This window comes from Tursiops truncatus, chromosome 15 (assembly GCF_011762595.2).
Source record: "Tursiops truncatus isolate mTurTru1 chromosome 15, mTurTru1.mat.Y, whole genome shotgun sequence".
In the NCBI taxonomy this organism is placed as follows: Eukaryota; Metazoa; Chordata; class Mammalia; order Artiodactyla; family Delphinidae; genus Tursiops; species Tursiops truncatus.
In genome coordinates, this window is record NC_047048.1 from 1,750,528 (window position 1) to 1,775,856 (window position 25,329).

Below are 25,329 nucleotides of genomic sequence, written 5' to 3' on the forward strand. Positions count from 1 at the left end.
ACTTTCTCCCACACTGCTCCTGGTGACTTGGTGTCAGTGACCCTTCCCACACCCTTGGCATCCCCTCAACCTGCCCCCCAACAACCTGCCCCGCCCCCGCCTTGGTCGCCCCTCCACAGTCACTCCTCACACTTTGCCTACCCCATGGCATCCCACTCTGTCTCCACCTCATACCTTTCCAGCTCACTCCCTCCTATTTCCTGACCCCCACTGGATCCCAGATCCCTCACCCCTCAAGGGCTTGTCCTCCCCTGGCTGAAATCCCAGGGTCCAGTCATGCCCTTGAAGTCGCCTTCACCTCCCTTGGCCTCTCTTGCTTCCACATCTTCTCTTGGCCAAGCCCGTAGTCTCTGACCTGTTGCATCCGGCCCTCTGCCCGCTCACTACCCACACCTGGGTGGCTGGAGGGACTGCCTTCCCACCTGGTGAGTCTCACCTGAGTTCCAGACCAAGCGCTTCAGGGGCCCTTGGGGAGGCCCACTGCCCCTGCCCCTGGCTCTCCCATGGCACCCCGCTTCCTCTCCAGCCTCCTCTCTACTTCATAAGACCTTCTGCCACCCCAGCCCCAAGCCGCACATATGCTCTCATCACCGGGCCAGCAGGAGGGACCGCAGTCCTGTTTATGGCCGGCCCCTCCACTGTGACCTAGGTCCCAGCCCCTCCAGGTGATTCAGGACCATCACTCCCCCAACGAACTCTTCGTCTTCCCTGCTGCAGCCATTTCCGCTGCTTACGGGACCATTACCATCAGCCTTCACAGCATGCTGTTATTTCCCCACCCGCGCGCGCGCACTTCTCTGGGCCACGCCCCCTCCAGCTCTAGCACGATTCTTCTGCTTGGCAGCTAAACCTAAGACGAGAGACAATTCACGCTGTCCCCACATGGCACCGCAGAAGCACGGAGCCCCAGATGCCTCCACTCCTGGGTGCTTAGCAGCCCCCCATCAGAGCTTATGTATCCTGGGCCCCTCCCCCAGAAGCCAAGTCAAAACGGAAACCACTGGACCAGGCTGCTGGTGTGTGCTGGAGGCAGAAGCTCCGCCCTGTGCCCCCGCCAACCCAGGCACTCAGCGCCGAGAGCCAGGAACCTCGGCGCCAGCAATGCCACGGGAGCCTGGTGTCTTCCACCGGGCCTCGCAGCTCCCTCGCCCACCTGTGCACCTGGCATGCAAGACCAACACTCTCCCGGGCTAACGTGCCTCCCCCCATCTCACGGGTCCTAAGGGTCCCCCTGCGAGGTGGGCGGTATGTCTCCTGCCACCCAGGGTGACGTGCTGGGTTGTGTGGCCTCCGACGACACGGCGCCTTCCCCAGCGCACTTCTCAAATGAGAACAGTAATGATCCTTCCTACCTCGGCGGGCGGCGGTTGAGTTGCTGCTCAGACCGCTGGTAAGGACTCCAGCGAGGCCAGTGGGCAGCGAGGCGCCCGGGGAAGCACTGGGAACCCCGCCTCGGGTTACAGTGGGGACTCAGGAGATGCTCCTCCTGGAGACACACCATCCTCCCATTTGGCCTCTCTGACCCGCTCCAACAGCCCTGCCCAGGGCCAGGTCTGTCACCTCTCCTGCTGGCTAGAGACGGGGCCCTCCTCACAGGAATCCGCGTCTCCTCAGGCCCCTCCAGCGCAAGCCCAGATTGCAAATGACGCTTTCAAGCCGTCGAGACCACCGCTCCCAGCGCCAGCCGCTCTGCACACCTGACGCCCCGCCCCGCCCACCAGGCCCCGCCCCATCAGGCCCCCTCTCCCGCGAGACCCCGCCCATCAGGGTCGCCCAGGCTCTAGTGGCTCCCGGCACGTGGCCGCCCTGCCCACAGACTTGGGCGGGAGCCAAAACAACTCAGGGAAAGAGGCCTGTTTTTTAAAATTTGTTTATTTTAAAACATGAAACCCAAGCTGAATAGAAACCACAGAAATTACATTGACGAGATTTTTAGTATTTGCCAAGAAAAATAAAGCCCCCAGAGAAATAAAAATCAAACCCCAAACCCAGTTAAAAAAACAAAAACAAACAAAAAAACCCAGAAACACAGCGACAGCAACATACAGCCACGGCCCTACGGAAGTTGGAGAACGCCAAGCGGTTCAGGCCTCAGTTCCCCGCTCAGGACGCGAAATCACCTTGTGGGTGGGAGGCAAGGGCCAGGAGAGAAGCCTGGGAGGGGGAGTTTTAACAAAATTACTTCGAGAGATATATGTAACAAATATAAAGTGGTGCGGCACACAACCATTATGGTTAAAAGAAAACAAAAACAAAACCCGCCCAAGAGGCCCTGGTCCCCGCTCGTCCCCCCATTTAGGGCTGTCACCCACGCACCCCTCCCGGCCGGGGCGGGGGTCCTGGGGTAGGGAGGGAATGGAGCTTGGACTGGGATTGCATAGTGAGATGGGGTGGGCGTGGAGGGGCATATAGGATCAGGGCTTCCGATCAGGCCCTACACCAGGCCAGGGGAGCTGGGGGAAGCGTGCGCCTGCACAAGGAGCCCCATGGGCGAGCCACCGGACTGGAACCCCTCCTGCCCGCCTAGCCCGTCAGGGGCCTCGGGGCGTCTCCCTCCCATCCACGTGGTAGAGGACCACTGCCCAAGATGCTGCAGGGCCTGCGAGGGGCAAGAACCACAGGTGCAGGGGTGGGAGCGGACGAGGGTAAGTCACCGGGACGGGACGGGTTAGGAAACGGCCTGAAATTAAACAGCACAAAGAAAACCAAGGGCGAGATGCGCTCCCCCTCCAGGACCGAGGCTTGGTCTTGCTCCCCTTTTAACCTCCCCCGTTTTCCTTTCTCCCGCCTCAGTGAGTAGAAGGAACTGGGCGGAGCCAGATGGGCGGGCAGACACGCACACGACGCACGCACGGAGGGGCTCCGAGCGGCGCAGGCTCCCGGCGCCCGGCTCTCGCGCTATGTACATTCACATTTCGGCCTCGCGGGCCGCGCGGCCGTTTGTGCTTCCGAGCGGCGCCCCAGGCAGCACAGCCCGACGCCACCCCTCTGATCCGAGGCCGCGCGGGAACGCTCCGCCCAGGCGGCGGAGCCCAGAAAAACTTGTCGGTTGGGCTGTGGTGCCGCCATGTATCTGTATGTATGTATCTGTGTGTGTGGTGTGTGTGTACAGAGGGGGGGCCTGGAGCACAAGGTGCCTTTCAGTGAGGTTTGGCCGTGTGCGAAGGCTCAGATGCGAGGCTGCGGGCCCTTAGGCCCACCTGGAGCACCCCCGTGTTTGCCTACTCACTCCCCCAACCCCGTCCAGGGCAGAGGCTGCCCCAGGAACGGGGGAGATGTGACCTAGTCCCAGGCCCACCCATGCTTTTGGTCCCAGATACCAGCACAAAGAAGGGATCACAGAGGAAGGTGGCCTCTTCCAGGCCACCCTGGGGAAGGGGTGCCCTGCCGCTCTGGGAGAAAGAGCCCCCCATGTCTGTAAACTGCCGGGCCGGCTGCTGTCTGCCCCGGCCTGGGGCCTCGTGTGGCTGCCAAGTGGCTCTCTGCTGCACCTGGACTGACACAGGGCAGAGGCTGCACCTGGCCTCTCTTGCTTCAGGCTGGCTGGGCAGGGCTGGGACCGGCAGGGGACTTTCCAACTTGATCTGGGGGTAACACCCCCATCTGCGGCAGGAAACACAGCAAACATTGTACACTACGCCAAAAGCACCTTAGGGAAGCCTTGTTCCCGCTTCACAGGTAGGGAGACTGAGGCCACAGGGACCTCAGTCCTACAGCCCAAGGGACATTCATTCCTGAGGACACGGTCCCCTGGCGCAGCGCCTGCCCAGGGAGGGTCTCCAGGCCCTTGGGCTGCCTCTCGATCTTCGACACCCCCCAGCAGCACCACGAGAAGAAACACCTCCTCCAGTCCGACTCCCAGCTGGCTATCCTGGGACTCAGCTCCGGCCTGGACTCGGCGTCACACTCGCGGGCTTTGGGTTGGCCAGGGGTGCTTTCTCTCGGAGGCTGGAGTGAGGTCAGTGGTTAGTCCCAAGAGGGGCGGCAGGGGTCAAGGGCACATTCACAGCCAGCTCGGGTCCAGCCCCCCAGCCGGCTCTGGGACACTGTGCCTGTCCTGGATGGAAAGGGAACCGAAAAGGGGGTGCCGCTCGGCCCGCCACCCCGCCTGCCCTAGAGATGACAAATGTGGTTAGTGCAAGGAATGAACCGGATGAAGCTGTCAAGCCTCTGGGGTGGGGGAGGGGTCTTGGCACCAAGAGGGCGGCCAGCACTCGATGAGCAGCCTGGGCTCCGCGTGGCACCCGCTGTCTCCTGCCGCCGGGGAGGGCTGGGTGCCACAGGCGGGGTGGGTGCTGAGGGAGAGAGCGCTGCTGGGAGGGAAGCAGAGAAAGTGGGGACCCGATGCAGAGAGCCTGGGGTGGGGTGGGGTGGGGTGGGGGGCGAGGGAAGGAAGGAGTTATAGCTGCTGCAGAGGCATGTGAAGGCGCCACGAGAGGGTCTCCACGCGCGGGAGACAAGCAGGCGGGTGGGTCCACACGGCCGTCCCTCCAGACGCCCAGCACACAGGGAGCACCGCGCTGCCTACGAACTAAGAGGTGAGGCACAGAAGCATCGAAGGAGCAGAGAGGCATCAGAGCTGTGGGAGGGGTGGGGCGGGGCAGCTGCCAGGCGAGGAGACGGCAGGGGTCCACAGGGACAGCACCAGCACGACACATCTGGCCCAGCGCAGGGCTCTGCAAATCCCCGAATCCTCGGAGGCAGAGGGGCACGGGGCTGGGGGCCAGGAGGGCCCGGGCGTCGCTGGCAGCACCCCCAGGTGTCCAGGCGTGTGAGCCAAGGAGAGGGTGCGGGCCCAGAGCCCCTGCGTCGCCACCAGCAGGAGCCTGCCGGGCATCTCCACGCCCCTGCAGGAAGGGGAGGAGGGGGGCGAGTGGCCACAGCGCGCCGGCAGCAGGCCCGGGGTGGGTGCGGAGGGTGCGGCAGGCAGCCGCGGGTGTAAGCAGCAAGGCCGGCCCGGGGAGGAGTGGGGCGATTGGCACGTGGGGCGGGTGGCTGTCGGGCGGTCTAGTGCCCGCTGCTGCTGGAGTTGGGGCGAGGCTGGCTCGTGGCGAGGTACTTCGCTCTCATGCTGGAAGTGTACTGCAGGGAGACAAGGGGAGGGGGCAGGGGGTCAGCGGGCACTGGGCACAGCAGGGCAGGGCCTCCATGGGGTGTGCCGGAGCACCCCGGGGTGGGATGGGGCAGGACCACGTGGCGGCACAGCTGACAGAGCCCTGGGAGAAGGGGCTCTGGGAGGGGCCAGCTGGTCCAGGGCCTGGACTCCTGAGCCCGGGCCGGGGCTGGGGGCAGTGACAGCCCCGGGGGGCAGAGGTCTGGCCGCCCACTCCCCAGGCTCCGGACGGGGACCAGCATCCTCTCCCAGTGAGATGAGCACAGCAGCCCCTGCTCCCGACTTGGGCGTGTGGCATCAGGCCAGGCAGCACTCTGCCCCGGCAAGAACCAGAGCTTGGAGGCTCCCCACTGCACCCGGCACGGGTCCTCCTCCCCCTGCGGGATCCTGGCTGGGCGGCCAGGAGGAGTGTGTGGGCTCAGGCTGTGCCCAAGGGCCCAGAGTGGCGGACACCACAGGTCACAGGAGGGAGAAGCCTCCACAGCGGCTCTGCCCCGTCACCCCTGGGGAGGACCCCGAAGCCACCAAGGCCCCTCAGGCTGGGGTGATGCTGCCACCCACTCAGATGGGAACCGAACTGGGGGCTCCTTGTGGGTCACGGACGCAGGGACAGAGGCAGCTGGGGACGGGGACAGCCAGCACATCTCGGCCACTCTTGTCCAGCCTGAAGCATGGAGGCCTCACTTGATACACATGCATGTGCACGTGTGCTCACAACGAACACACGTGGAAGAGACGTGTGCTAAAACCAAGCAGTGTGCAAGGGGCCACACGCCCATCCGGGGGCCAGAAGCCGAGGCACGTGCCAAGGTTGCCAGCGGGAAGGAGCCTGGCAGGCTGACCCCGCAGCCACATGCCCCCAGCAGTCCCTGGGGGCTCCGAACCCGAGGCCACACACCGCAGTGTGCAGATCAGGACAGACGATCTCCCTGGGCCCCGAGAGCCCTCCCAGGATTCCTGGAAGGGGGAAGGTTGTGAGCGCCCGTCAGCGGCCACGAAGGCGAGCTGGGAGGAGGATGGGCGGGCACCGGGAGCCATGTCATTCCAGGGACGTGCAGCACGGGCTGGGGGGCGGTGGGCAGCAGCCCAGACCGCTGACGAGCCCGAGCAGGTGCGCGGCGCGGTGTGACGGCCGCAGCGGCTTTGTGCCCCTCTGCACGCGGCTGTGTGCACTTCCAGACACGTGGGGCGGCCCTTCGAGGGCCGGGCCTGCTGGCCGCACCCCAGGGCGCCAGGCACAGGTGTGCACGCGCACACGGGTTTGGGTGGCCGACTCGCTGGGAGGTGACGGATGGGCAGGGGCCAGCTGCAGCTGGGCCAGGGGTGAGGAGGGGGCTCTGTGCAGGGGCTCACTGCCCCTGATGCGAGGGTGACAGCCCAGGGCCAGGGTCTCTGTGGCTGGGCTAGGGGCCACAAAGCCCGCCCACCTGCACTGCCGCAAGCTGGCCCCGTGGGCGCTGAGCCAAGACAGCGCTGGGCCCTGTCTGATGAGCCAGCGCTGGCGATGGGCTAGCGGTGAGCAAAGGGTGTGAGGCACAGAGGTGTGGGTGCGCAGGCGGTGCAGGGCAGGGGACCCAGGTGGGTCAGTACCTGTCACTCTGAGGACACAGCCACCACAGCGTTCAGGCACTGTTCATGGGCTTAAACTGCCAACCCGTGTGGCCGCCAGAGTCCAGGGCAGCCAGATAGCGCTAGGAGGGCCCGGGGTGGGAGTGCAGGAAAAAGAGAGAGAGAGGGGGGCCTCAACGCCAGGGTGAGGGCCGGCCCACAGCAGGCCTGGGGTGCAGACCAGATTGCCGACAGGAGGGTGGCCCGAGCATGACACGGCCTGAGAACCCGCACAGCCTGGGCCAGGGCACCCCAGGCCTGCTCTGTGCTGCAGGGCATGACGGGGCCGCCCCACGCGCAGGCGGGTATTTCTGAAGCAAGGTGGCCCTCAGCCTCTCTAGCCCTGTTCCCTGAGGCCCACCACCTCCAGGAAGCCCTCCAGGGGCCCCGGCCTCTCTACAAGCTCCTTTCCCACCCTGTCCCCTTTCTATGTCTCATTCCCAAGACCAGAGGGGACACCAGGCACAGATGGAAGAGCCAGGAGACGAGACCTGGCTTGAGTCCAGGAAGTTGAGGAAGGAAAAGAAGAGGAAGAAGGGCTGGGGTGGGAAGAGATGCAAGGGCCCTCGCCGGAGCTTGTGAGCTCACCCAGCCCCGTCTACACAGGCCAGATGCCTGCCTGAGAGCCCTGGCTGGGACCCACACTCAGGGCCTGCACTGCCTGTGAAGACCACAGCAGACACGAGGCGGCGGGGCGGGGCCCCTACCCACCCTCCGGCCCCAAGACTTACTGAAGGCGGCGGGGACTCGCGCCCGATGAGAGGGGTGTTCTCACAGCGGGGATTCTGGAAATTGGCATTCTGACTCCTGAGGTGAGAGGAAGGGGGGCTGTGAGTGCCCACTGGCCACGGCAGTCCCAGCCCTGGGCCAACGGGGCCCGTCCTGGAGCTAGCAGGACTCCACGCATCTTCCCCACCACTCTGCATACTGCCCACCAGCAAGGGCCTGGGGTCCCGGGAACCCGGCACACAGTGAAGGGCTCCGAGCAGGCCCATGCTGGCCACCTGCCAGCCTCAGCCCGGCCCCGCCGGCTGCCTGCCCACCACGTGGCCAGGCCCAGGGCCCTTGGCAACGTCATTCCCTGCATGAAACGCAGACGCTCCATCTGACAGAGTGGCCTCCCCGTGGCCTCGACCCAGGCATGTGGGAGCAGCAGGGAAGCCCACCCAGAGCCCGGACGGCCCCGGGAAGGCCCCTCCGCCCTCCGAGGCCCCACCCCTCCCCACTGCGGCAGCTCAAGTCCCTGCTCCCTGCGGTGGGGCTGCGTCCCCACTCCAAGCCACGGCAGCCGTGCATGCCGGCCAGAGTCCCAGGCAGCCCATCCCAGGGCTCGGGTCTGCCGTCCCAGCCTGGGCTGCCCCGCCCGCTCCCAGCACGCCTCACTCACATGTACTCGGTGACCGGGGCGTTGCTGACAGTGTGTGCTGCGGCCGGGATGCTGGTCTCGCTCCCATAGCTGCTGCCGCAGCTGTACAAGCTGGGCATGTGGACGCGGTAGAGGCTGTCGTGTGCCGGCCTCGGCCCTGGGGCGGCCTCCTCCCCCCCATCCTCATCGGGGCCCCTGCAGGGAGGGACCCAGCAGAGCTTCAGGCCCTGGCGTGAGGCAGCCAGCCACGAGACCCACAGGGGCTCAGCTCTTGTGCAGACACAGCTGCTTCCAATCCTGGTTCTGTCACCTACCCACAACGGGACTGTGGGTAAGTCGCCCGGGGACACCAAGGAACCCGCACCTCAGCCTGTGCACACGGACACCAACTGTCTATTAAAAAAAAGGGACAGGGCCCCTCCTGGGGGAGCACAGACGGCCAGGTGCCTGCCGTCCCAGCCCGCCCCGGGAGGCCTGAGCCCAGTCCTCCAGACTCCGCCGCCCTCTGGCTCCCTGCCCGCCACTCCAGCCAGGCCGCTGCAGGGCGAGCCCAGGGAGCCGTGGGCCAGGCCTCTGGTGCTCCGGTGTGTGGTGCCTCACACGCTGCCTGGTTTGGACGGGACTTGGGACTGGGCTGCCTGGTGGTGAGGGTACAGGCCAGCCAGGCCTGGGCTCACGTCCCACCTCCCCACCACCGGCTGGGTGGCCTTGAGCAGAGGGTCCCTCCGCCGTGCCCCTCGTAGTGAGACAAGTGGGGTCGCAGCAGCAACTGACCAAGTGCCAATTCCCAGCCAAGCCCAGGGCCGAGCGCTTGTGTGCAGTGCTTCATCTAGGGCTCACGTCACGCTAAGAGCTTGTACTCTTCTAACCCCCATCCTACAGGCAGGGAGACTGAGGCCCAGAGTGGTTAAGTGACTTGCCTATGGTCACCCAATGAGCAAGGATACAGCTAGGACCTGAATCCAAGCCATGAGGTTCCAGGGATGTGCTCTCAGCCACTCCCCTACAGCTGCCATCTTTACGACCGCCCCCATCACCACTCCCATGAGTACCACTGTCATCACCATTCTCCCCATTCTCAGCATCACAATCACCACACCACCTCCAGCACCACCGTGACTAGCACCATCGTCACCATTACTGCCACCGCTAGCAGCAACACCATCCCAACAGAAAACAGTAGAGTAGAAATGCAGACGAAAGGAAGCGATCTGAGCTGGGCTACTTGCCAGACAAGGTGGGCCACCAAGAGACAGCCACAGCCCAAGTGGGAGACACAGCACAGGGGCTCGAGGACGGCGGGCCTGGCACACCCGTGCACCACTCAATCCAGCACTGACTGCGGAGCCTGAGGCAGGGGCCACCAGGACCACTACTTCAAAGATAAAGACACAGTGGCCCATGGGAGGTAGCTGTCCCCCTGGTCACCCAGCTGAGGGGGCCCCGGAGGCCAGGGCCATGTGGGGCACTCCCTGCAGAAGCTCTGAGTCCCCCAGTCAGCTGGTCTCCCCCATCAACAGCACTGCACACCTGCACCCAGGGGTGGGGGGACGGATGAGACATCCTGAGCCCAGCCAGTCAGAAGCGGGGAGGGCTGTGGGCACAGAGCCAGCAGCAGCAGGCAGGGCACCCCGGTTCCGCCTGCCTGCTCCGGACTCGAGTGTCGCCTGGACCGGGACCGCCTCTGGGCTGTTGCTACAGAGGCCCCGGGAGTGTCAAGAAGTGAGGAGGCCTTCCTGCCTGTCTCCTGGCTATGACATGGGGTGTCCAGAAGACACGGCCCCAGCTGCTGTGTGGCCTGGGGCAGGTTCCAGGACCTCCCTGAGCCCCTCACCTCTTCTGCTGCCAGGTGTGTGGGACACTGCAGACGATGGAGCTGAACATGAGGGCTGTGACAAAGGAGAAGAGGGCCAGGTAGATGAGGCCCTCGACGCCATCGTAGCAGAAGCCTGTGAGGGCCTGCACGTAGTCCTGAGGGCAGGCGGGGACACAGACAGAGAGAGAGAGAGAGAGAGACAGAGAGGGGGAGAGAGAGAGAGAGAGAGAGAGAGAGAGAGAGAGAGAGGTGGAGAAAGAGAGACAGAGAGAGGGGGAGAGAGAGAGAGAGAGAGGTGGAGAAAGAGAGACAGAGAGAGGGGGAGAGAGAGAGAGAGAGAGGTGGAGAAAGAGAGACAGAGAGAGGGGGAGAGAGAGAGAGAGAGAGAGAGAGACAGAGAGAGACAGAGAGGGGGAGAGAGAGAGAGAGAGAGCGAGAGAGCGAGAGACGGGGAAGCACAGGGTGAGATGAACTGTGCACAGGGAGCCCCCAGCAGCCTGCACCGCCCCCACTCGAGGCTGGGCAGAGGCCCTGTGACTGCTCCCCTCCTCCTCCCCCACGCTCCCCCTAGCCGCTCCCCTCCCCCACCTAGCCGCTCCCCTCCCCTGCCCCCCACCCCTCCTAGCTGCTCCCCTCCCCCACCCAGCCGCTCCCCTCCCCCTAGCCGCTCCCCTCCCCTGCCCCCCACCCCTCCTAGCTGCTCCTCTCCCCCACCTAGCTGCTCCCCTCCCCCTGCCCTTGCCTAGCTGCTCCCCCTCCCTCACCTAGCCGCTCCCCTCCCCCACCTAGCTGCTCCCCTCCCCCTGCCCTCCCCTAGCAGCTCCCCTCCCCCTGCCCTCCCCCACCCCTCCCCTAGCCACTCCCCCTCCCCTTACTCTGCCCCTAGCTGTTCCCCACTGCTCCCTGCCGCCCCCCGTGCCTGGGCCAGCTCTAGGAGACGGCTCTCACCAGGTGCAGGCTGCGGCAGTCCACCAAGGCGGTGAGGTGCTGCAGGTTCACCTCCGTGCCGTTCAGCACCTCCTGGACACGGAGCAGGGGGTCCTGGAGGGCGTGGACCACACGAGGTCAGCACAACGTTCCGGAAAGGGTCCTGAGCCTGCCACAGGCCTCCCTCCACCCCACACCCTGCCGTCGAGACCCCCTTGACCCCCACAGTCCTGGCACAGGCCCTGAGGACCCTTGGCTTTGAGAAAGGGGGACCCCCCAAGTCTGTGCCCTGGTCTCAGGGGGCTGCTGAAGACGTGAGGGGGACAGCGAGGAGACGGACGCACAGCACCTGCCCACGTGGCCACCAGGGCTGGGCCTTCGTTGTAACGGGAGAAACAGCAAACGCCCGCGTGTCCCCTGACACGGGCCTGGTTCTTTTAAAAATCACGTTTTAAGGAACAGTTTAAGACAATGGAAATTTTCAGAATATCTTAAGGGACAAAACACTGTCCAAGATACTCTGTGCAGAGTGAGACTGGTCCTACAGTGTATGTGTGTGTGTGCATGTGTGTGCATGTGTGTGTGCGCGCACGTGTGTGAGTGTGTGTGAGTGTGTCTGCATTGTAAAACCTACCAAAAATCCTCGGGGACGTGAGGGGAAGGATGGCAGGTGGGAGAGAAGGCCAGACCCCCCAGCAGGGTCCCGCGGGAGGCAGCCTGAGCAGTGTCTGCACCCCACCTCCCTTTCGTGATGCGAAGAGGGATCCCACTGGCTCCACTGACCACACCCACAATCCCTCACCTTGGCGGCCGGGTGCTCCCGCGGGACGGTCTTCAGGAGCTCAGCCACCACGTCCTGCATCTCCACCAGAGCCTTGTGGCTGCCCGACAGCTTCTGCTCCACAGAGAGGCCGGCTGATTCCAGCGGGGGTGGGGGCAGCCGTCTCTCCCTCCCCGAGGTCCCCACCCACACGCGGCGCAGGCCAGCTCCAGTGCCCTTGGCTTCTGCCGGCCCAAGGGGCGTCCAGCCTGTGAGGCCACGAGCTCATGGGGTGGGATGGCTGTGCCCGGCAGTCTGCTCTGTGGGCCTGTGGGACACCTCTTCTTGGCCCCCCAGATGACCACACACCCCAGAGGCAACACAGTGAACATACAGCGTCTTTAGAGCAGATAAACAGTGCTGAGGACCCCAGAGGGCCACACAGTTACGTGGAATGACAGGCAGTGGGCTACATGGCTTTCCTTCAAATTCCATCATGCCAACATCCATCCAGGTATTCCACACAGCAGGTACAGGACCCCTGCTTCCATGGGGCTTCCCTGGGCTCCTCCCACACCCGCCAGACAATCGGCTTTGCCCTACAGGGATGGCTGGGGCAGCCTGAGAAATGAAAGCAGTCCCAGGGATGCGAGGGCATTAAGCAGGCCACCCCAAAAGGCTTGCGCTGAGGTTGTCAGGGTGGTAACCCCGGGGCAGTTAGCAATGTCAGCGTGGCGTTCGCCCAACTGCCCCCCGACAGCTCCTGGGGCCCCAGGGGCCCGACGAGGTGTGAGAGTGGGTCTCGTGGTCTGCGGGCACCTGGGGGCAGGGGCCAGGGGACCAATGCTCTGCGGGGCCGGAGCAGCCGAGCTCTCACCTGCTGGAAGGGGTTGGCGGCACGGGGTGAGCAGGCCAGGTAGTACTGAAGGATGTCTGTGGAGAGAGGTCAGGGCGGCTGAGCCACTCCAGCCGTCCGCGTGTGCCTGTGTGCGTCTGCATGTGATGTATGTCTACACGTGCGTGTCTGTGTATACGTGCATATGGGTGTCTCCACGCCTGCATGTATGCTAGACACACGTGTGCTTGCTTGTATATTTTATGTGTGTGCCAGTATCTGCACGTGTGCACGGACACGTGCGCGCGCACCTATCTGCATGTGTGCGGCTGTGTCTGCGTGTCGTGTGTGTAGGTATATCTGTGGACACGCGTATGTCTGCACACGTGGGTGTCTATGCGCACGTCTGCACATGTGTGCACATTTACACGTGTGCACCTGTCTGTATCTGTGAGCGTGCAGGTGTGAGGGGGCACATGGTCTCCAGGGAGCCTGGGGCCAGGGCCCAGGCCCTTCTCCTCTGAGCCATGTTCCTGAAATGTGCACAGCTCTCTCCTGGGGGGCGGCCTCGTATCTCCCCTCCCTGGGGAGCAGCAGACAGGGCACTGGGGGTGGGCAAGGAGTCAGAGGCCACCTGGGCGGGCATCTGCTCCCAGGCCAGTTGGGCAGAACAGTTCTTAGGCCAGAATGTCACCCCAAAAAGGGGGGCACGAAGCTGGAGCGTGCAGGTGGCCTGCTCATCCCCATTAAAACAGGTGTTGATTCAGTGTCCAACGTTCAGAGATGGGGATTCACTTATAATTCTGATTTTGAAAACCTAAGATTTTTCAAGCCCAGCCAGAGCTGGGGAAGAAGCCTTGGACCCCAACTGCCTAACACCTGCCCCCCCACCCCCGCCCTGTGCTCTCTGGTCCCTTCTTGGCGGCTCTCTGGGATCCAGTGCACGACGTGGGCCAGGAGTGAGGTCCATCACGGCCCAGGGCAGCCTCTCCGCGCCGCACCCATACTTGGCCGCCAAGATCTGGGTTCCTGCGGAACTTATGTCAGAAACATAAGGAAGCCCCACGCTTGACTTTCGCCACCTGTCAACGGAGCCAGCGCAAGGCCTGACCCAGATGGCCTGTGGCCCTGCAGGCAGCAGCTGGCACTCACGTGTGGCTGGGACTGCTGGGACACAACTGCAGACTCACCCCCGCTCAGCACCGAGTGCTCCTCCACCATCCTGGTCACGTAGGTGTCGGGGTCCACGCAGAAGTCGCTGGAGCCCTGGGGTGGGTGCAGGCAAGGAGGATGGGATGACTGAGCTGGGCGTCCCCCCGCCCCAGACCCCTCAGCTCTCAGGGGTGGAGCCTGGTCCCCCAGGGTCTGCATTTGGCTCAGGAAGGTGGCGTGAGTCTGCGGGCGGCGGGGACTGACGGGCCGTGTGCCCGCGACAGGCCCCCAGGGGAAGAGGGGAGGGGTGATGAGTGTGGCATCCCCCACCCCACCCCCCGTGCTTGGCCAGCAGACGGGGACCACCTGTGCTCTCCATCACCTACCACAGACACGGCCAGCTCCAAGCCCAGTGCGCCCCAGCTGATGATTAGGGCCAGGACCCCCAGCAGGCAGACCCTTGGGGCAAAGAGAGTCAGTCAGCACCCTCCAGGCCGGGATGAGGCCTGCACCCCGTGCCAGGCTGGACCCACAGACAGGAGGGTGGGACAGGGCTGACTCGGGGGCGCTGCAGGTGCCCCACCCCCTCCCCCTGCCCTGAGGGCCCACAGACTCACCCGACCAGGATCCCCTTGGAGCTGCGGATGAGGCCGACCAGTACCAGGAGGCAGATGGCCACGTCGAACAGCAGCAGGCCCAAGTAGCCCAGCCACCTGGGGGCACAGCGTACACATGGGCCGGGCCCAAGGGGCCCAATCCCAGGGCGGCAGAAAGGGGCTGCTGGGGCAGAGCCGGGCAAACAGCCCAGAGGAGCTTCCACAGGCAGTTCTGGGATATGGAGACTGCCCTCACTCTTGTAACGTATGTCCCCATGGGGGACTCCTGCCACAGTGACCACCAGTGGCCCCAGCCCCTCGCCCCAAAAGACCTCAGGCACTGGGAGCTGGGCGCCGACTGGCCCGTAGAGACTAGTGGGAACCGAGTGGGGCAGGAAGGAAAGAGGGCCGCACCTGTACCAGTCATAGAGGTCCACCTGCTCGGCCAGCGCCTCCAGAGACACGGCTGGGTTCCTCCAAAATGGGATGGCGGCCGTGTAGCCCAGCAGCGTTTCGAGCAGGCTCTGCAGCCGCTGGACAGCCCGCAGGGGCTCTGGCCGGGCGGCCAGCTGCCGCTCCAGGCTCTGCAGGCTGGGCTCCGCCGAGCGGTTCAGGGCAGCTGCGGTGTCCCACACCTGCGCCAGGTTCGGGGTGGCGTGAGCCGGGGCACGGGCCCGCTCCCACACACGCCCACGCCTCGCTCCCACACACTGGGGCACACGCGCACACACGCAGTTTAGGAGCAGGAAAAGAGGCCCCTCCCATGCGGCCACTCACGCGGTCCTGGACCCCCGCCACCGTGCGGTTGGCGTGGCGGAGCGAGTAGGTGGCCCGATGTATGCCGTCACTGGTCTCCCCATTGCCGTAGAACCCCACGGCGATACCGGCGCTGGGACAGGGCGGGGCCGCATGAGGGCACAGGCCCGGGAGCCCCGGCCCGCTCCGCCCCCAGTTTGCCCCGCCCCGCCCCGCCCCCGGCCGGTCCACCCGGCCCCTCTCCTCTCGGCCCAGTCACCCCTCTATCCTGCCCGCCCCTCCCAGTCTGGCCACGCCCCTCGCTGGCCACGCCCCCACCCGGCCCGCCCCGCGCGCTCACCTGCAGACCAGAGTGGCGATGATGACGCACCACGCGGTGCAGCAGCAGTCGGCGTCCAGGTGCTCCTCGCTCTTGCGCCGCCGGCAGCACAGCCAGAAGGAGTAGACGAGCAGGAAGAGGAGGTCCAGGGCGAGGCAGGCCAGCGCGGCCGCCCCCAGCAGCAGCAGCGCCTGAGGGAGGTTGGGAAGTGGTGCTGGAGGTGTGGACCCCCGCCCTGGCTCTGCACCCAACTGCAGTACCAGCGAATTCCACCTGCGCCTGGGCCACGGGACCGGCACGCTCTCCCACTGAACCCTCCCCCAGCCCTGGGGATAGAGGCTCCCAGCACCTGGGTGATGTGCCTGTGGTCACCCAGACTCAGGACCCCAGACTCGGGACCCCTGACTCATGTCTTCATTCCTAGACACCAAGACTCTAAGCCCCACTGGGAGGGCCCAGGTGGGCAAGACCATGGGATCCCTTCTCCTAACCCTGCCCAGGCCCTGTGTGCTCCCCACGGGAGCCCACCACATCCTGGGCCCCAGAGCCCAAGGCACATATCTTTGAACAGGGATTCCGGCCCAGGCGCTGTGAGGAGGTGCTGGTGGGGGACCCTGGGCAGGGCCAGCACAGTTGCTGACTGGCCACGTGGCCAGGGAAGGCCCTTACTCTCCCTGAGCCTCAGTTTCTCTTTTGTAAACAGGGGGTGATGCTGCCTCCCCACAAGAGGTAGGCACAGAGTCTCAGGGAAGGCCACCCACACCTGCTGCAGGGCCCTGGGTGTGGGGCCGTCAGCACTGTCACCATCCTCACCCTGAGTGCGGAGACTACTCTGGATCTGACCGCCTCTGTGAGCCCCTGAGCCCCGGGCAGCCGGAAGGGCCAGCACGCTCCGACCACATCCCAGGAGGCACCGGGGGACGAGGAACTGCCCCCCAGCACCCTTCTGTCACTGAGGCCAGCATCCCCCACGGAAAGCAGCTGACTGGATCCAGCGGTGACACGCGCTGCGGGCTCAGTCCTGGGCTGGGGCCTCAGGTGGACAGGGTAACAGGGACACAGCCCAGAGCCTTCATCTGTCACAACAGGCACCAGCCCGGCCTGGTCTGGGCACCACGCTCTTCAGTTTGCCTGGCCCAGTGCTTCACCACCATTTCACCAGTTAAAAAAACAGCCTCAGGGCTTCCCTGGTGGCGCAGTGGTTGAGAGTCCGCCTGCCGATGCAGGGGACACAGGTTCGTGCCCCGGTCCGGGAAGATCCCACATGCCGCGGAGCGGCTAGGCCCGTGAGCCATGGCCGCTGAGCCTGCGCGTCCGGAGCCTGTGCTCCGCAACGGGAGAGGCCACAACAGTGAGAGGCCCGCGTACCGCAAAAAAAACCCCAAACAAACAAACAAACAAACAACAGCCTCAGAGGAGGTAAGGAGGAAGAACCCATGCGCCCACATCACAGCCTTTCTGCCCACACGTGCTTTGCTGGGTTGAGTGGCAGCTGACACAGGGCTGCAGGGCAGCAGGCTAGCCCTGACCGTGCACACCTCGTGGGGGGTCCAAGTAAGTACCACAGAGAGGTGCCCACCCCACGGTGGTGCGACCATGGACACCCCTTAGCTGTCCCTGCCGGCACTACTACAGAGAAGCAGACCTCAGGGGGACCTGGAAACACCCTCTCCGCATCCTGACACTCAGCGACGTGGCCGTGAGCCTAGGGAGCCACCGGGGGGTGGAACGCCCCAGGCCCGCCTGCCCCCTGCGGGGCCCCCTCGGGACCAGAGGCTCAGCCACAGAGGCACTGGGACCGCTGGATCACAGCGCTGGTGCCCAGCGGCTGTCTCCCAGGAGACAGCTGCCAGGCGGCAGACGCAGGACGGCACCCCCTGCCCTCCCAGCAGCCAGCCTGCCCAGCCCTCCATCCCTGATGACCCCCACACCCGAGGCAGGGCTCTCCCACCTTCCCCCTGACCGGGGCCTGCACCTCCAGCCATGATCCAAAGCCACGTGGGTGCCCTGGGGCCGATGTGCTGTTTGGAGGCTGGGCCTCTGCCCTCCCGCGTGAGGTCCAGCAGGGGGCACCCTCTTGGGAAAGGCCGGGGCACCGCCACGGGGCTGCAGCACAGGCAGGAGGGTCTGACAGGACCTGGCCACCCTGGCCCACCAGCTGGGTGGGGGAAGGGAGCGGGCCCAGGGTGCTCGCGTCACAGAGGGGACCCCGAGGCCAGTGGCGGGGGGAGAGAGGTTGTCCAAGGTCACATAGGGACACCAGCCAGGCCACAGCAGGGGGTCTCCGGTGGAAATCAAGGGCCGTCACAGGGACAGGCGCCAGTCATGGGGGAAGGGACTCACCTTAGGGGCCTAGTGTCAGCCACAAGCCCCGCCCCAGCCCACAGCACACAGCAGGGTGCAAGAACAGCACCGCCTCGTGGGCTCCGCCTTCACACGCACGAGCTGGAGACCAAGCACGAGCTGGAGACCAAGCACAGCGGCCGCAGGCCCTGCCGCCCCCGCCTGCGGGCTGCTCCCCTAAATCCTCAGTCAGACCACGCCACACGCCTGCCTAGACGTCTCCACCAGCGACGAGCCCCATTCACCAGCCTGGCCCCCGTCAGCCCCAGCTCGGCCGAGCGCTGGCAGCGACCGCTGCCCCTCCTGCCGCAGCCGGAGCCCGCCTACCACCCCCCACCTCGCGCCACCTCTCCTGCCGGATCCCCTCACCCGCCCCCACGTGCAGAACACAGCGTGCGTGGAGCTGATGCTGAAATCAGTACATCTACACGCACCCCCTCAAGGAAACCCCTCTTGGGGTGAGGAAGCTGGGGAATCGGGCCCAGGGCAGGCGGCACCCCCGCTGGGGCCCTGAGTCCACCCAGCCTGGCAGCGCACGAGGCCAGGGTTCACACGGTCATCGGGGCTTGCCAAACAGCTCGCGGGCCTAGACCACCGCCTGGGTGGCGCCAGGACCACCACTCCCGTTCGCCAGATGAGAAAACTAAGGTAAGATAAGCGTCACTGGCCAAGCAGGATCCTAGCGCCTGGGGCAAGGCCGGGGTGGGGCACAGCTGGGCTCACCGCTTGTCTGGGAAACGTGTCAGGTGCCAGGGCCTGGCAGGCGCCCGACAGGCAGACCCCCCGTCCTCGGGGCTGCCCGGCTGCTGCAGGAGGCCGGGGCTGGGGCCTGCTGGATGGGAGCCGGGCCATGAAGAACAGAACAATCAGAACAGGCAGGAGTAGCAGGGCGAGTCTGCAAGGGCGCATCGTCATCCAGCAGGTCGGGGGAGAGCCCTCTGGGCAGAGGCCACCACAGCTGACACTGCCCAGAAGGCGCCGTGCCAGGCCTGGGCACCTGGGAGGCGCACTTGGATCTCCTACAGCTTTGATTTCGTTTGTTTTTTGTTGTTGGGTTCTTTTTTTTTTCTTTTTTCCTTTTTGGTTATCTTTTTTTTTTTTCCCTAAACCGCGAACCATACTACCTTTATAATTAAAACACGAACCCAGAAACCTGCCAGTAGCTCTTTTCAGCCAGCCGTGGGAGGCCCCTGGCCTGCTCCCAGCTCTGCCACGTGAGAGCCAGTGCGGCTCCCGCAGGCCCGGCTTCCTCTTCTGGGAATGTGACATTTCCCAGTCCCTCCCAGCTGTCACGTGGGAGAAGGGCCGGCTTATGGCGATGCTGCAGTCCCTGCTGGTGCCCAGTCCCCCAGGAGCAGAGGTCGAGGGGAGGGACACCCCGGGTGTCCCCACCAGGAGGCAGAACCGCCTGCTGCTGGACAGAGGTGTGAGGGAGTGGCTCCTGCCCAGCCCAGGGGGGCGGCTAGTCTTGAGGGGAGCCAGAGGGCTGGGGTTCGAACGCTGCTTTGCCTGCTTCTAGAATGTGACCGTGGGTCAGTGTCCCTGTGCCTCAGTTTCCCCACGTATAGAACAGGGACAGTGGCGTCACTCCCTTACCTAGCAGGGCTGCTGTGAGATGAAACGAGCTAACACCCATAAAGACCTAGAACAGTGCCTCCGTGGGGAGCCCTCGGGGTACTGCTCCCAGGCCAGCTCTACCCACGCAGCCAAGTGGGCTGGGGAAAGGGAGCCGCTGTCCCAGCTGCTGGGGGGGAGTCCAGGCCGCTCACGGACAAAGTGGGCGTGTGCACGTTCACGCCCACCCCCGCGTATTCATGCCCACACGTGTTCACATGCTCACTCACACCCACACACGTACACTCACACACACGCACGTGAAGCTGCCGCCCCTGAGCTCCCAGCAGCAGTGCCAACAGCAGCCTGTGGCTGGAAGCTCTGTGGTCTTGGGGGGGCAGGCGGGGAGGGGTTCCCAAGCACCTGGGCATCGGACCCCTGCCAGCGACGGGGAGCGGAGAGAGGCGTCAGCCAGCCGAGGGCAGCCTCACGCACAGGCACAGCCACAGCCACCTGCCTGGGGGCCCTAAGAGTCACAGCCCTGGGGGAGGAGCCTCCTGTCCCACCCCTGCCTCACGGGCTGAACAAGTGACAGGCAGGGGCAAGGCAGGCCCAGCGCCGGGGAGCCCCGGGTCCAGGGCCTTGAGGGTGAGAGTGTGTCCCGGGGCTCCGGGAGGGGTACCTGAGGGCAGGAGAGTGACTTCCAGAGGCTTCCCTGAAGGCAAGGACAGGCAGAGACCCAGGTGCTATATGTCACCCCTTTAGCCCAACACACAGGAAGCCAGGCATCCGGGCAGCTGGGGTTCCGCCCCCTCCCCTCCTGTGCTGTCTGCCCAGCTCCAGAAAGCCCTTCCTGACCGTGATGACAGGGCCCTATTTCCACCCTTTAAGCGCCGGGTCTGTCTGCCCACACCTCCCCTAGGGGGCGCTGGAAAGGCCTCGCTCAGCTCATCGATTTAGCTGAGGTGGTGCCCCCTCTGGCCCTGAGGCCTGGCCCACAGTGGACACTCGGAAACACGGGGCCCCTGCCCCCCACCCCAAGCTCTGACAGCCTGGGCCAGCTCCCTCTCTGGCAGGACGGCTTCCTCCTGGACGAGGCCAGCCTTAAACCTGGACCCCACTGGGCTGCTCGTGGACCCCTGGCACAGCCCCGGGAGGCAGGCTGCGGGGCCTCCACCAGGACAGCCTCACTCAGCCCTGTGGAGAGGTGTCAGCACCCTCTTCCTGGATGACACAGGGTCCCAGCCCACTGCTGCAGACCAGCAGAGCCCACGTGGGTGCCGGGGCCAGGCCTGGGGCACACGGCAGCGGGCGGCTGCTTCCTCCTGCCCAGGGGCCGGCGGGCCTGGCCTGACCTCTGCCCTCGTCCAGAGAACAGCCTTCCCCTGGCGTTCCCGTGGTGGCCCCGCCTTCCCTTTCAACAGCCTGGCGTCCCCTCTGAATGGGAAATGTTTGATCAGCATCTGGGCTCTGACCAAATGGAATTTTCCGTCTGTGATGGAAGTGATGTCAGCACTCAGTCAGGCGAGACAAGGCGCTGGGGCCCGTATCCTGACCGCGCGCCACAGCGCTGGCCGTCCGCCACCTGAGCGCGCCTCAAGCACTGTGCTGTGAGGACTTGGCGTGGGCACACGTGCACCGGGCTGGGGGGGCCCTGTCCACCCACCCCTCCCAGCCCTACAGCTGCTGTTTCTCAGCCCTAGCCCACCCCACCGGCCCCAAGGCCCTGCAGCCCCGGCCGTGGAATGTATCCATCAGGGAGGCCCCTGCCCGGCCCTGTGCCCAGGCGCTCCCCCCAGGCCCTAAGGCCCCCAAAGTCCCCACCGGCTCTGGAAACACCTGATGAGCCAGAGCTCAGGGTCTGAAGCCTCACTCCGTCCCATTTCAGGCCCAGGCCCACATCTGAGGCCTATCAGGGGACCCGACAAGTCCCTGGCCTCCAGCGGGTCCTCCCAGCCCCGGCGAGGGGACAAGGGACAGGGGCCCGAGGGCAGAGGTGGCCTCTGTGTGAGCCTCAGCGGGCTCCCTGTGCAGGTGGGTGGTCCCAACAGGGGGGGCGGATCCCCAGCTCAGTCCGGCTACAAGGGGGCTATCCAGCCGGCCCTGCAAGGGGAGGGCCATGGTGTGTCACCAGATCTTACTAATAAAAGCCCGTGCAGCAGAGGCTGAGCCCCATCGCAGCCGGAAGGCCACAGCGTGAGAGCGCACAAGGCTGGAGGCCTGTCCCCGCCACGACCTGCTGTGCCCCCCCCCCCCCCGCCGCCCTCTGCTCCTTCGGCACAGCCCAGATGTGGGCTGTCAGCGCACAGGTATGCGCACCACACAGCGCCGGCTCAGGCTGCACCAGGAGGCCCCAGGCCACCAGGCCGGCAGGGCCACGCGTGACCCTGCGGCAGCACCTCCACGTGTCACCTGCACAGGCAGCTCAGCTAGGCGTCCTGGCAGCACGTGGCACGGAAGCCTGCGAGGGAGCACGCCACACGCGGGGAGCACATCAGAAGCACAGACACACTGCCTGCTGAACACGCAGCCCTGCCGGCAGAGCCGCTGCCGTGCCACCAGCAACTGACCCCGAGAGCTGGCCTGTCCCGCGGCCAGGCTGGGGAGACACCGCCCCACTGGGAGACCCCCACGGAGGTTCTGATGGGAAGTGTGGGCCCATGGCTGCCCCAAGCACAACGCCAGAGGCCGCTTCCCCACCACCCTGCCGTCCCAGTGGCGGGGCCTCCTTGTGGGAAATCACGTGCACCCAGGCGCCGGCGCTGGCAGGGAGACTTGGGACCAGCAGTCCAGGGGTGACGTGGGTAGGCTCCGGGATATCGGGCTCTTCCTTCAGGTCATGTGCTAGTGGGGTGGGGCCGGGATCCCAGCCCGGGGGCGTGACCGCAGCCTGAGGTCCCACCGCTGGGAGGGCTGTGTGCCTGCCAGAGCGGGAGCCCCCGGAGAAGGGCTGCCCCCCTCCCCCTGTACCAACTCTCCGGGGAGGTGGCCTGGCCAGCTGGTAAACAGCGAGCTCCAAAGAGGAGGCAAGTCCAAATTCCACCCGGGACCCGGGAGCTCACCGGCCCGCACTACCGTGTCCTCACGTCGGCCACACCGGCCTCACCACGCACAGGGCCTCCGGAGCTGGCCCGACTGAGGACCACTACACACAGGGTGTCCATACTCAGCACCAGGCCTGGCCCTGGGGACGGGGACATGGGACCCGCAGACACAGCTCCTGGTGGGCTGGCATCTCCCAAGACCCCAGCAGTGCAGGCCTGGAAGCACAGACTGTGGGAACCAGGGAGATCGGGGGAGGGGTGCAGGAGCTTCCGGGGGTGCCCTAAACTGCCATTACAGGGTCAGCGGGTGCCCGCAGGGCACGGTGAGGTGTGGGGTGAGCACTCCCAGAGAGGGACAGTGCGAGTGAGGGCCCAGCACCAGGTCCAGGCTGCAGACCTGCGTCCTGGGAGGCCCTGGCAGCTGTGACCAAGGCAGCGGGGCGGCGGCTCCAGTAGATAGGGATGGAGTGGGAAGGGGGAGCCAGGGACCCCTCCAGTGCCTCTGGGGCTTGTCCACCTCAGCCCTGGGGCTGCCAAAGGCCCTTCTCCAGAGGAAGAGACCAGGTCAGGGCGTCCAGGAGGCTGGCAGCGTCCCACACCCCAAGGCACCCTCTAGGAACCCAGAGATGTCCTGGCTGGAGCCCTGGGCCTGGGAGAGGAAAGGGGAGGGGCACCAGGCTGAGCTGCTGCCACAGCTCCTACGTCTGCGGTCTCCCACTGGGAAGGACGCACCCCACATGGCACTGCCTCCGCCCCTAGTGCTGGCCCTCTGCCTCGGCACCCACTGTAGCCAAGCTACACACACGGCCTTGTTGGTGCCCAGACCACCCAGGGCAGGGGTGACACCCATCCCCCAGGCCAGGGGTGACACCCATCCTCCAGGGCAGGGGTGACACCCATTCCCCAAGCCAGGGGTGACACCCATCCCCCAGGCCAGGGGTGACACCCACCCCCAGGGCAGGGGTGACACCCATTCCCCCAGGCCAGGGGTGACACCCATCCCCCAGGCCAGGGGTGAACCCATCCCCCAGGGCAGGGGTGAACCCATCCCCCAGGGCAGGGGTGACACGCATCCCCCAGGCCAGGGGTGGCACCGTCCTCCAGGCCAGGGGTGGCACCGTCCCCCAGGGCAGGGGTGGCACCGTCCCCCAGGCCAGGGGTGGCACCGTCCTCCAGGCCAGGGGTGGCACCGTCCCCCAGGCCAGGGGTGGCACCGTCCCCCAGGCCAGGGGTGGCACCGTCCCCCAGGCCAGGGCCCGGGGCCAGCAGGGACGCCCAGGGCCCCCACACTCGAGTAATGGAGTAACAGGGTGTGGGCCAGCACAGGCCTCCTGAGGAAAGTTCCAGAAGAGACCCCCTCACCCCCCGGGCCAGGCTGGCTGGGTGCTGAGGGCCGTGGAGCCGAGCTGGGTGTGCAGCCGCTGCTCCCCAGCCCGAACACACTTGGCCGGGGCTCCCAGATGCCGGCCAGAAATTAAAAACAGATTTTCCACCGAGCCAGGCTTGGGTTTCACAAATTCCATGATGGTGAGCTCGTGGCCGTGCCTGGAGAAAGCCCAGCCAGGGGCCAGCATGCAGCAGCCCGGGAGGGTCCAGCTCTCTGGCCAAGTCCCCTCACCCTGAGGCCCTAGGTCCAGGCCACCAGGCTGCACAGACACACTCCAGCTGCACCTCCATCCTCACGGGCACACACCGCCCTGCCCCGCCAGGAATCACCGGGACACAGGCCCAGCGAGGCGGGACTTGGGTGAAGCCCCAGGGAGAAGCTCTGGTCGGTCATCCCCCAGGCTCGGCACTCTCTGCTGCCCTCCAGGCCTGTGGGCCACGTGGAAGGACACCGAGGCCCCGCTCTCCCACTGCCCACGCCCCGCCTGCTGGCGGAGGGAACAGACACCAGAGAACATGGCGCCGGCGCGGCCCTCGAAGCCGCGAGCGTGTCTATTTCGGTCCAGTGCCCTAACACGTCTCCCAGCATGACACCCAGAAAACTCCTCTGCTCTTCACCAGCCTGTCTGCAAGCGCCTCTCCACCCGCCACCCCTGGGGGCGCACGCAACAGGCCTCAGATGTAGCCAGGAGCTACCAGACGGGCGGTCACATCGTCATCCAGACCAGAGCCCAGCCCAGGGCTCGTCTCCACCCCGGGGCACAGCCCAACCCGACTCGGGGGTCAGCTGTCTGGAGGGCCCCTCACAACGGTCAGGAACCCAGCCCAGGGGAGCGGGGGAGCCGGGCAGAGTGGCACCGTGCCTGGCGCTCTTCTCAGAGGCAGAAGCAAGGGGCCACTCAGGCTTTGGGCAGCCCGGCCTCACCCCATGCCCTCGGCCAACACAGCACACGCCTGGCCCTAGAGGGTGCTGCGGACAAAACCAAGCACCCTTGGCACACCTACCGTTCAGAGCCCACCTGCCGCTCTGAGGGGACCCAGCCTCAGCCGGCCACCTCCCAAGAGGGGGAGGGGCGCACCAAGCGGGCGCTGCAGCCTGCGTGTGTGCACGAGCCCAGCGGCACATGAAGAGCCCAGGCCCCGAGTGGGGGGCAGTGTGAAGGGAGGCAGCGCCCCCCCGGCAGCCTGCCCAGCCCACGTGCAGACCCTGGCACCCCTCAAATCCGCCAGGCCCAGCCCAGGAGGTCACTCAACCCTCCCCTGGCCCTGCTCCCTGAGGGCACACCGGGCGCCTGCCCCGACTTTGGACAAGAACCCGAGCAGCCTCAGGGCCAGCTGGCACCAGGCGCAGGCCCTGTCCTGCCCCTGCCACTGGACTGGAGGCCTGGAGGCCCACGGCAGCCTCCAACAGCCCCGTCCATGGCACGAAGGGCACCCGCTGCCTCAGATGTCAGCGGTGCGTGGGCCCCTCGGGAGTCCAGCAGGGCAGGCGCAGACCCAATTCTGGGGCATGAGGGGACTCTGCAGCGGGGACGCCCGGGCAGGCCTGGGACCTCAGCCACGGGTGTCCTCTGCAAAGCACCTCCCACCTCTGGCAGCGTGTGGCTCCCTGCTCTGGGCGACAGTGCCTGGTGTGTGCCAAGCTCGTCACGCTGAGCTGCAGCAACCCGACCGTGGGTCTGGGTCCTCACCCTCCCCAAGATCCTGGGAAGCCCCTGAGAGCCGCCTGGGGGCCGTGTGTGTGTCCCGGCCCA

At 65.8% G+C, this 25,329-nt stretch overlaps 1 protein-coding gene across 4 annotated transcripts in view; it reads right to left on the reverse strand.

The window, feature by feature from the left end:
• Window positions 1-1,854: 1,854 nt before the first annotated feature.
• Window positions 1,855-25,329, reverse strand: part of TTYH3 (tweety family member 3) — a 29,353-nt gene continuing 5,878 nt past the window's right edge. The window contains exons 1-15 of one of the 4 annotated variants that reach the window (XM_073791824.1): window positions 18,315-20,795; window positions 15,270-15,439; window positions 14,951-15,062; window positions 14,588-14,808; window positions 14,195-14,290; window positions 13,964-14,036; window positions 13,616-13,691; window positions 12,468-12,523; window positions 11,633-11,725; window positions 10,852-10,944; window positions 9,922-10,058; window positions 8,109-8,282; window positions 7,453-7,528; window positions 6,704-6,804; window positions 1,855-2,154 (exon numbers count right to left, since the gene is read on the reverse strand). In XM_073791824.1, the coding sequence (XP_073647925.1) occupies window positions 6,736-6,804; window positions 7,453-7,528; window positions 8,109-8,282; window positions 9,922-10,058; window positions 10,852-10,944; window positions 11,633-11,725; window positions 12,468-12,523; window positions 13,616-13,691; window positions 13,964-14,036; window positions 14,195-14,290; window positions 14,588-14,808; window positions 14,951-15,062; window positions 15,270-15,439; window positions 18,315-18,860 (1,992 nt within the window). In that variant the 5' untranslated portion in view covers window positions 18,861-20,795 and the 3' untranslated portion in view covers window positions 1,855-2,154; window positions 6,704-6,735. Of the gene's footprint in view, window positions 5,083-6,703; window positions 6,805-7,452; window positions 7,529-8,108; window positions 8,283-9,921; window positions 10,059-10,851; window positions 10,945-11,632; window positions 11,726-12,467; window positions 12,524-13,615; window positions 13,692-13,963; window positions 14,037-14,194; window positions 14,291-14,587; window positions 14,809-14,950; window positions 15,063-15,269; window positions 15,440-18,314; window positions 20,796-25,329 lie in introns of those variants that run through there. The other 3 variants (XM_033841100.2, XM_033841099.2, XM_033841101.2) reach the window with 3 other exon arrangements.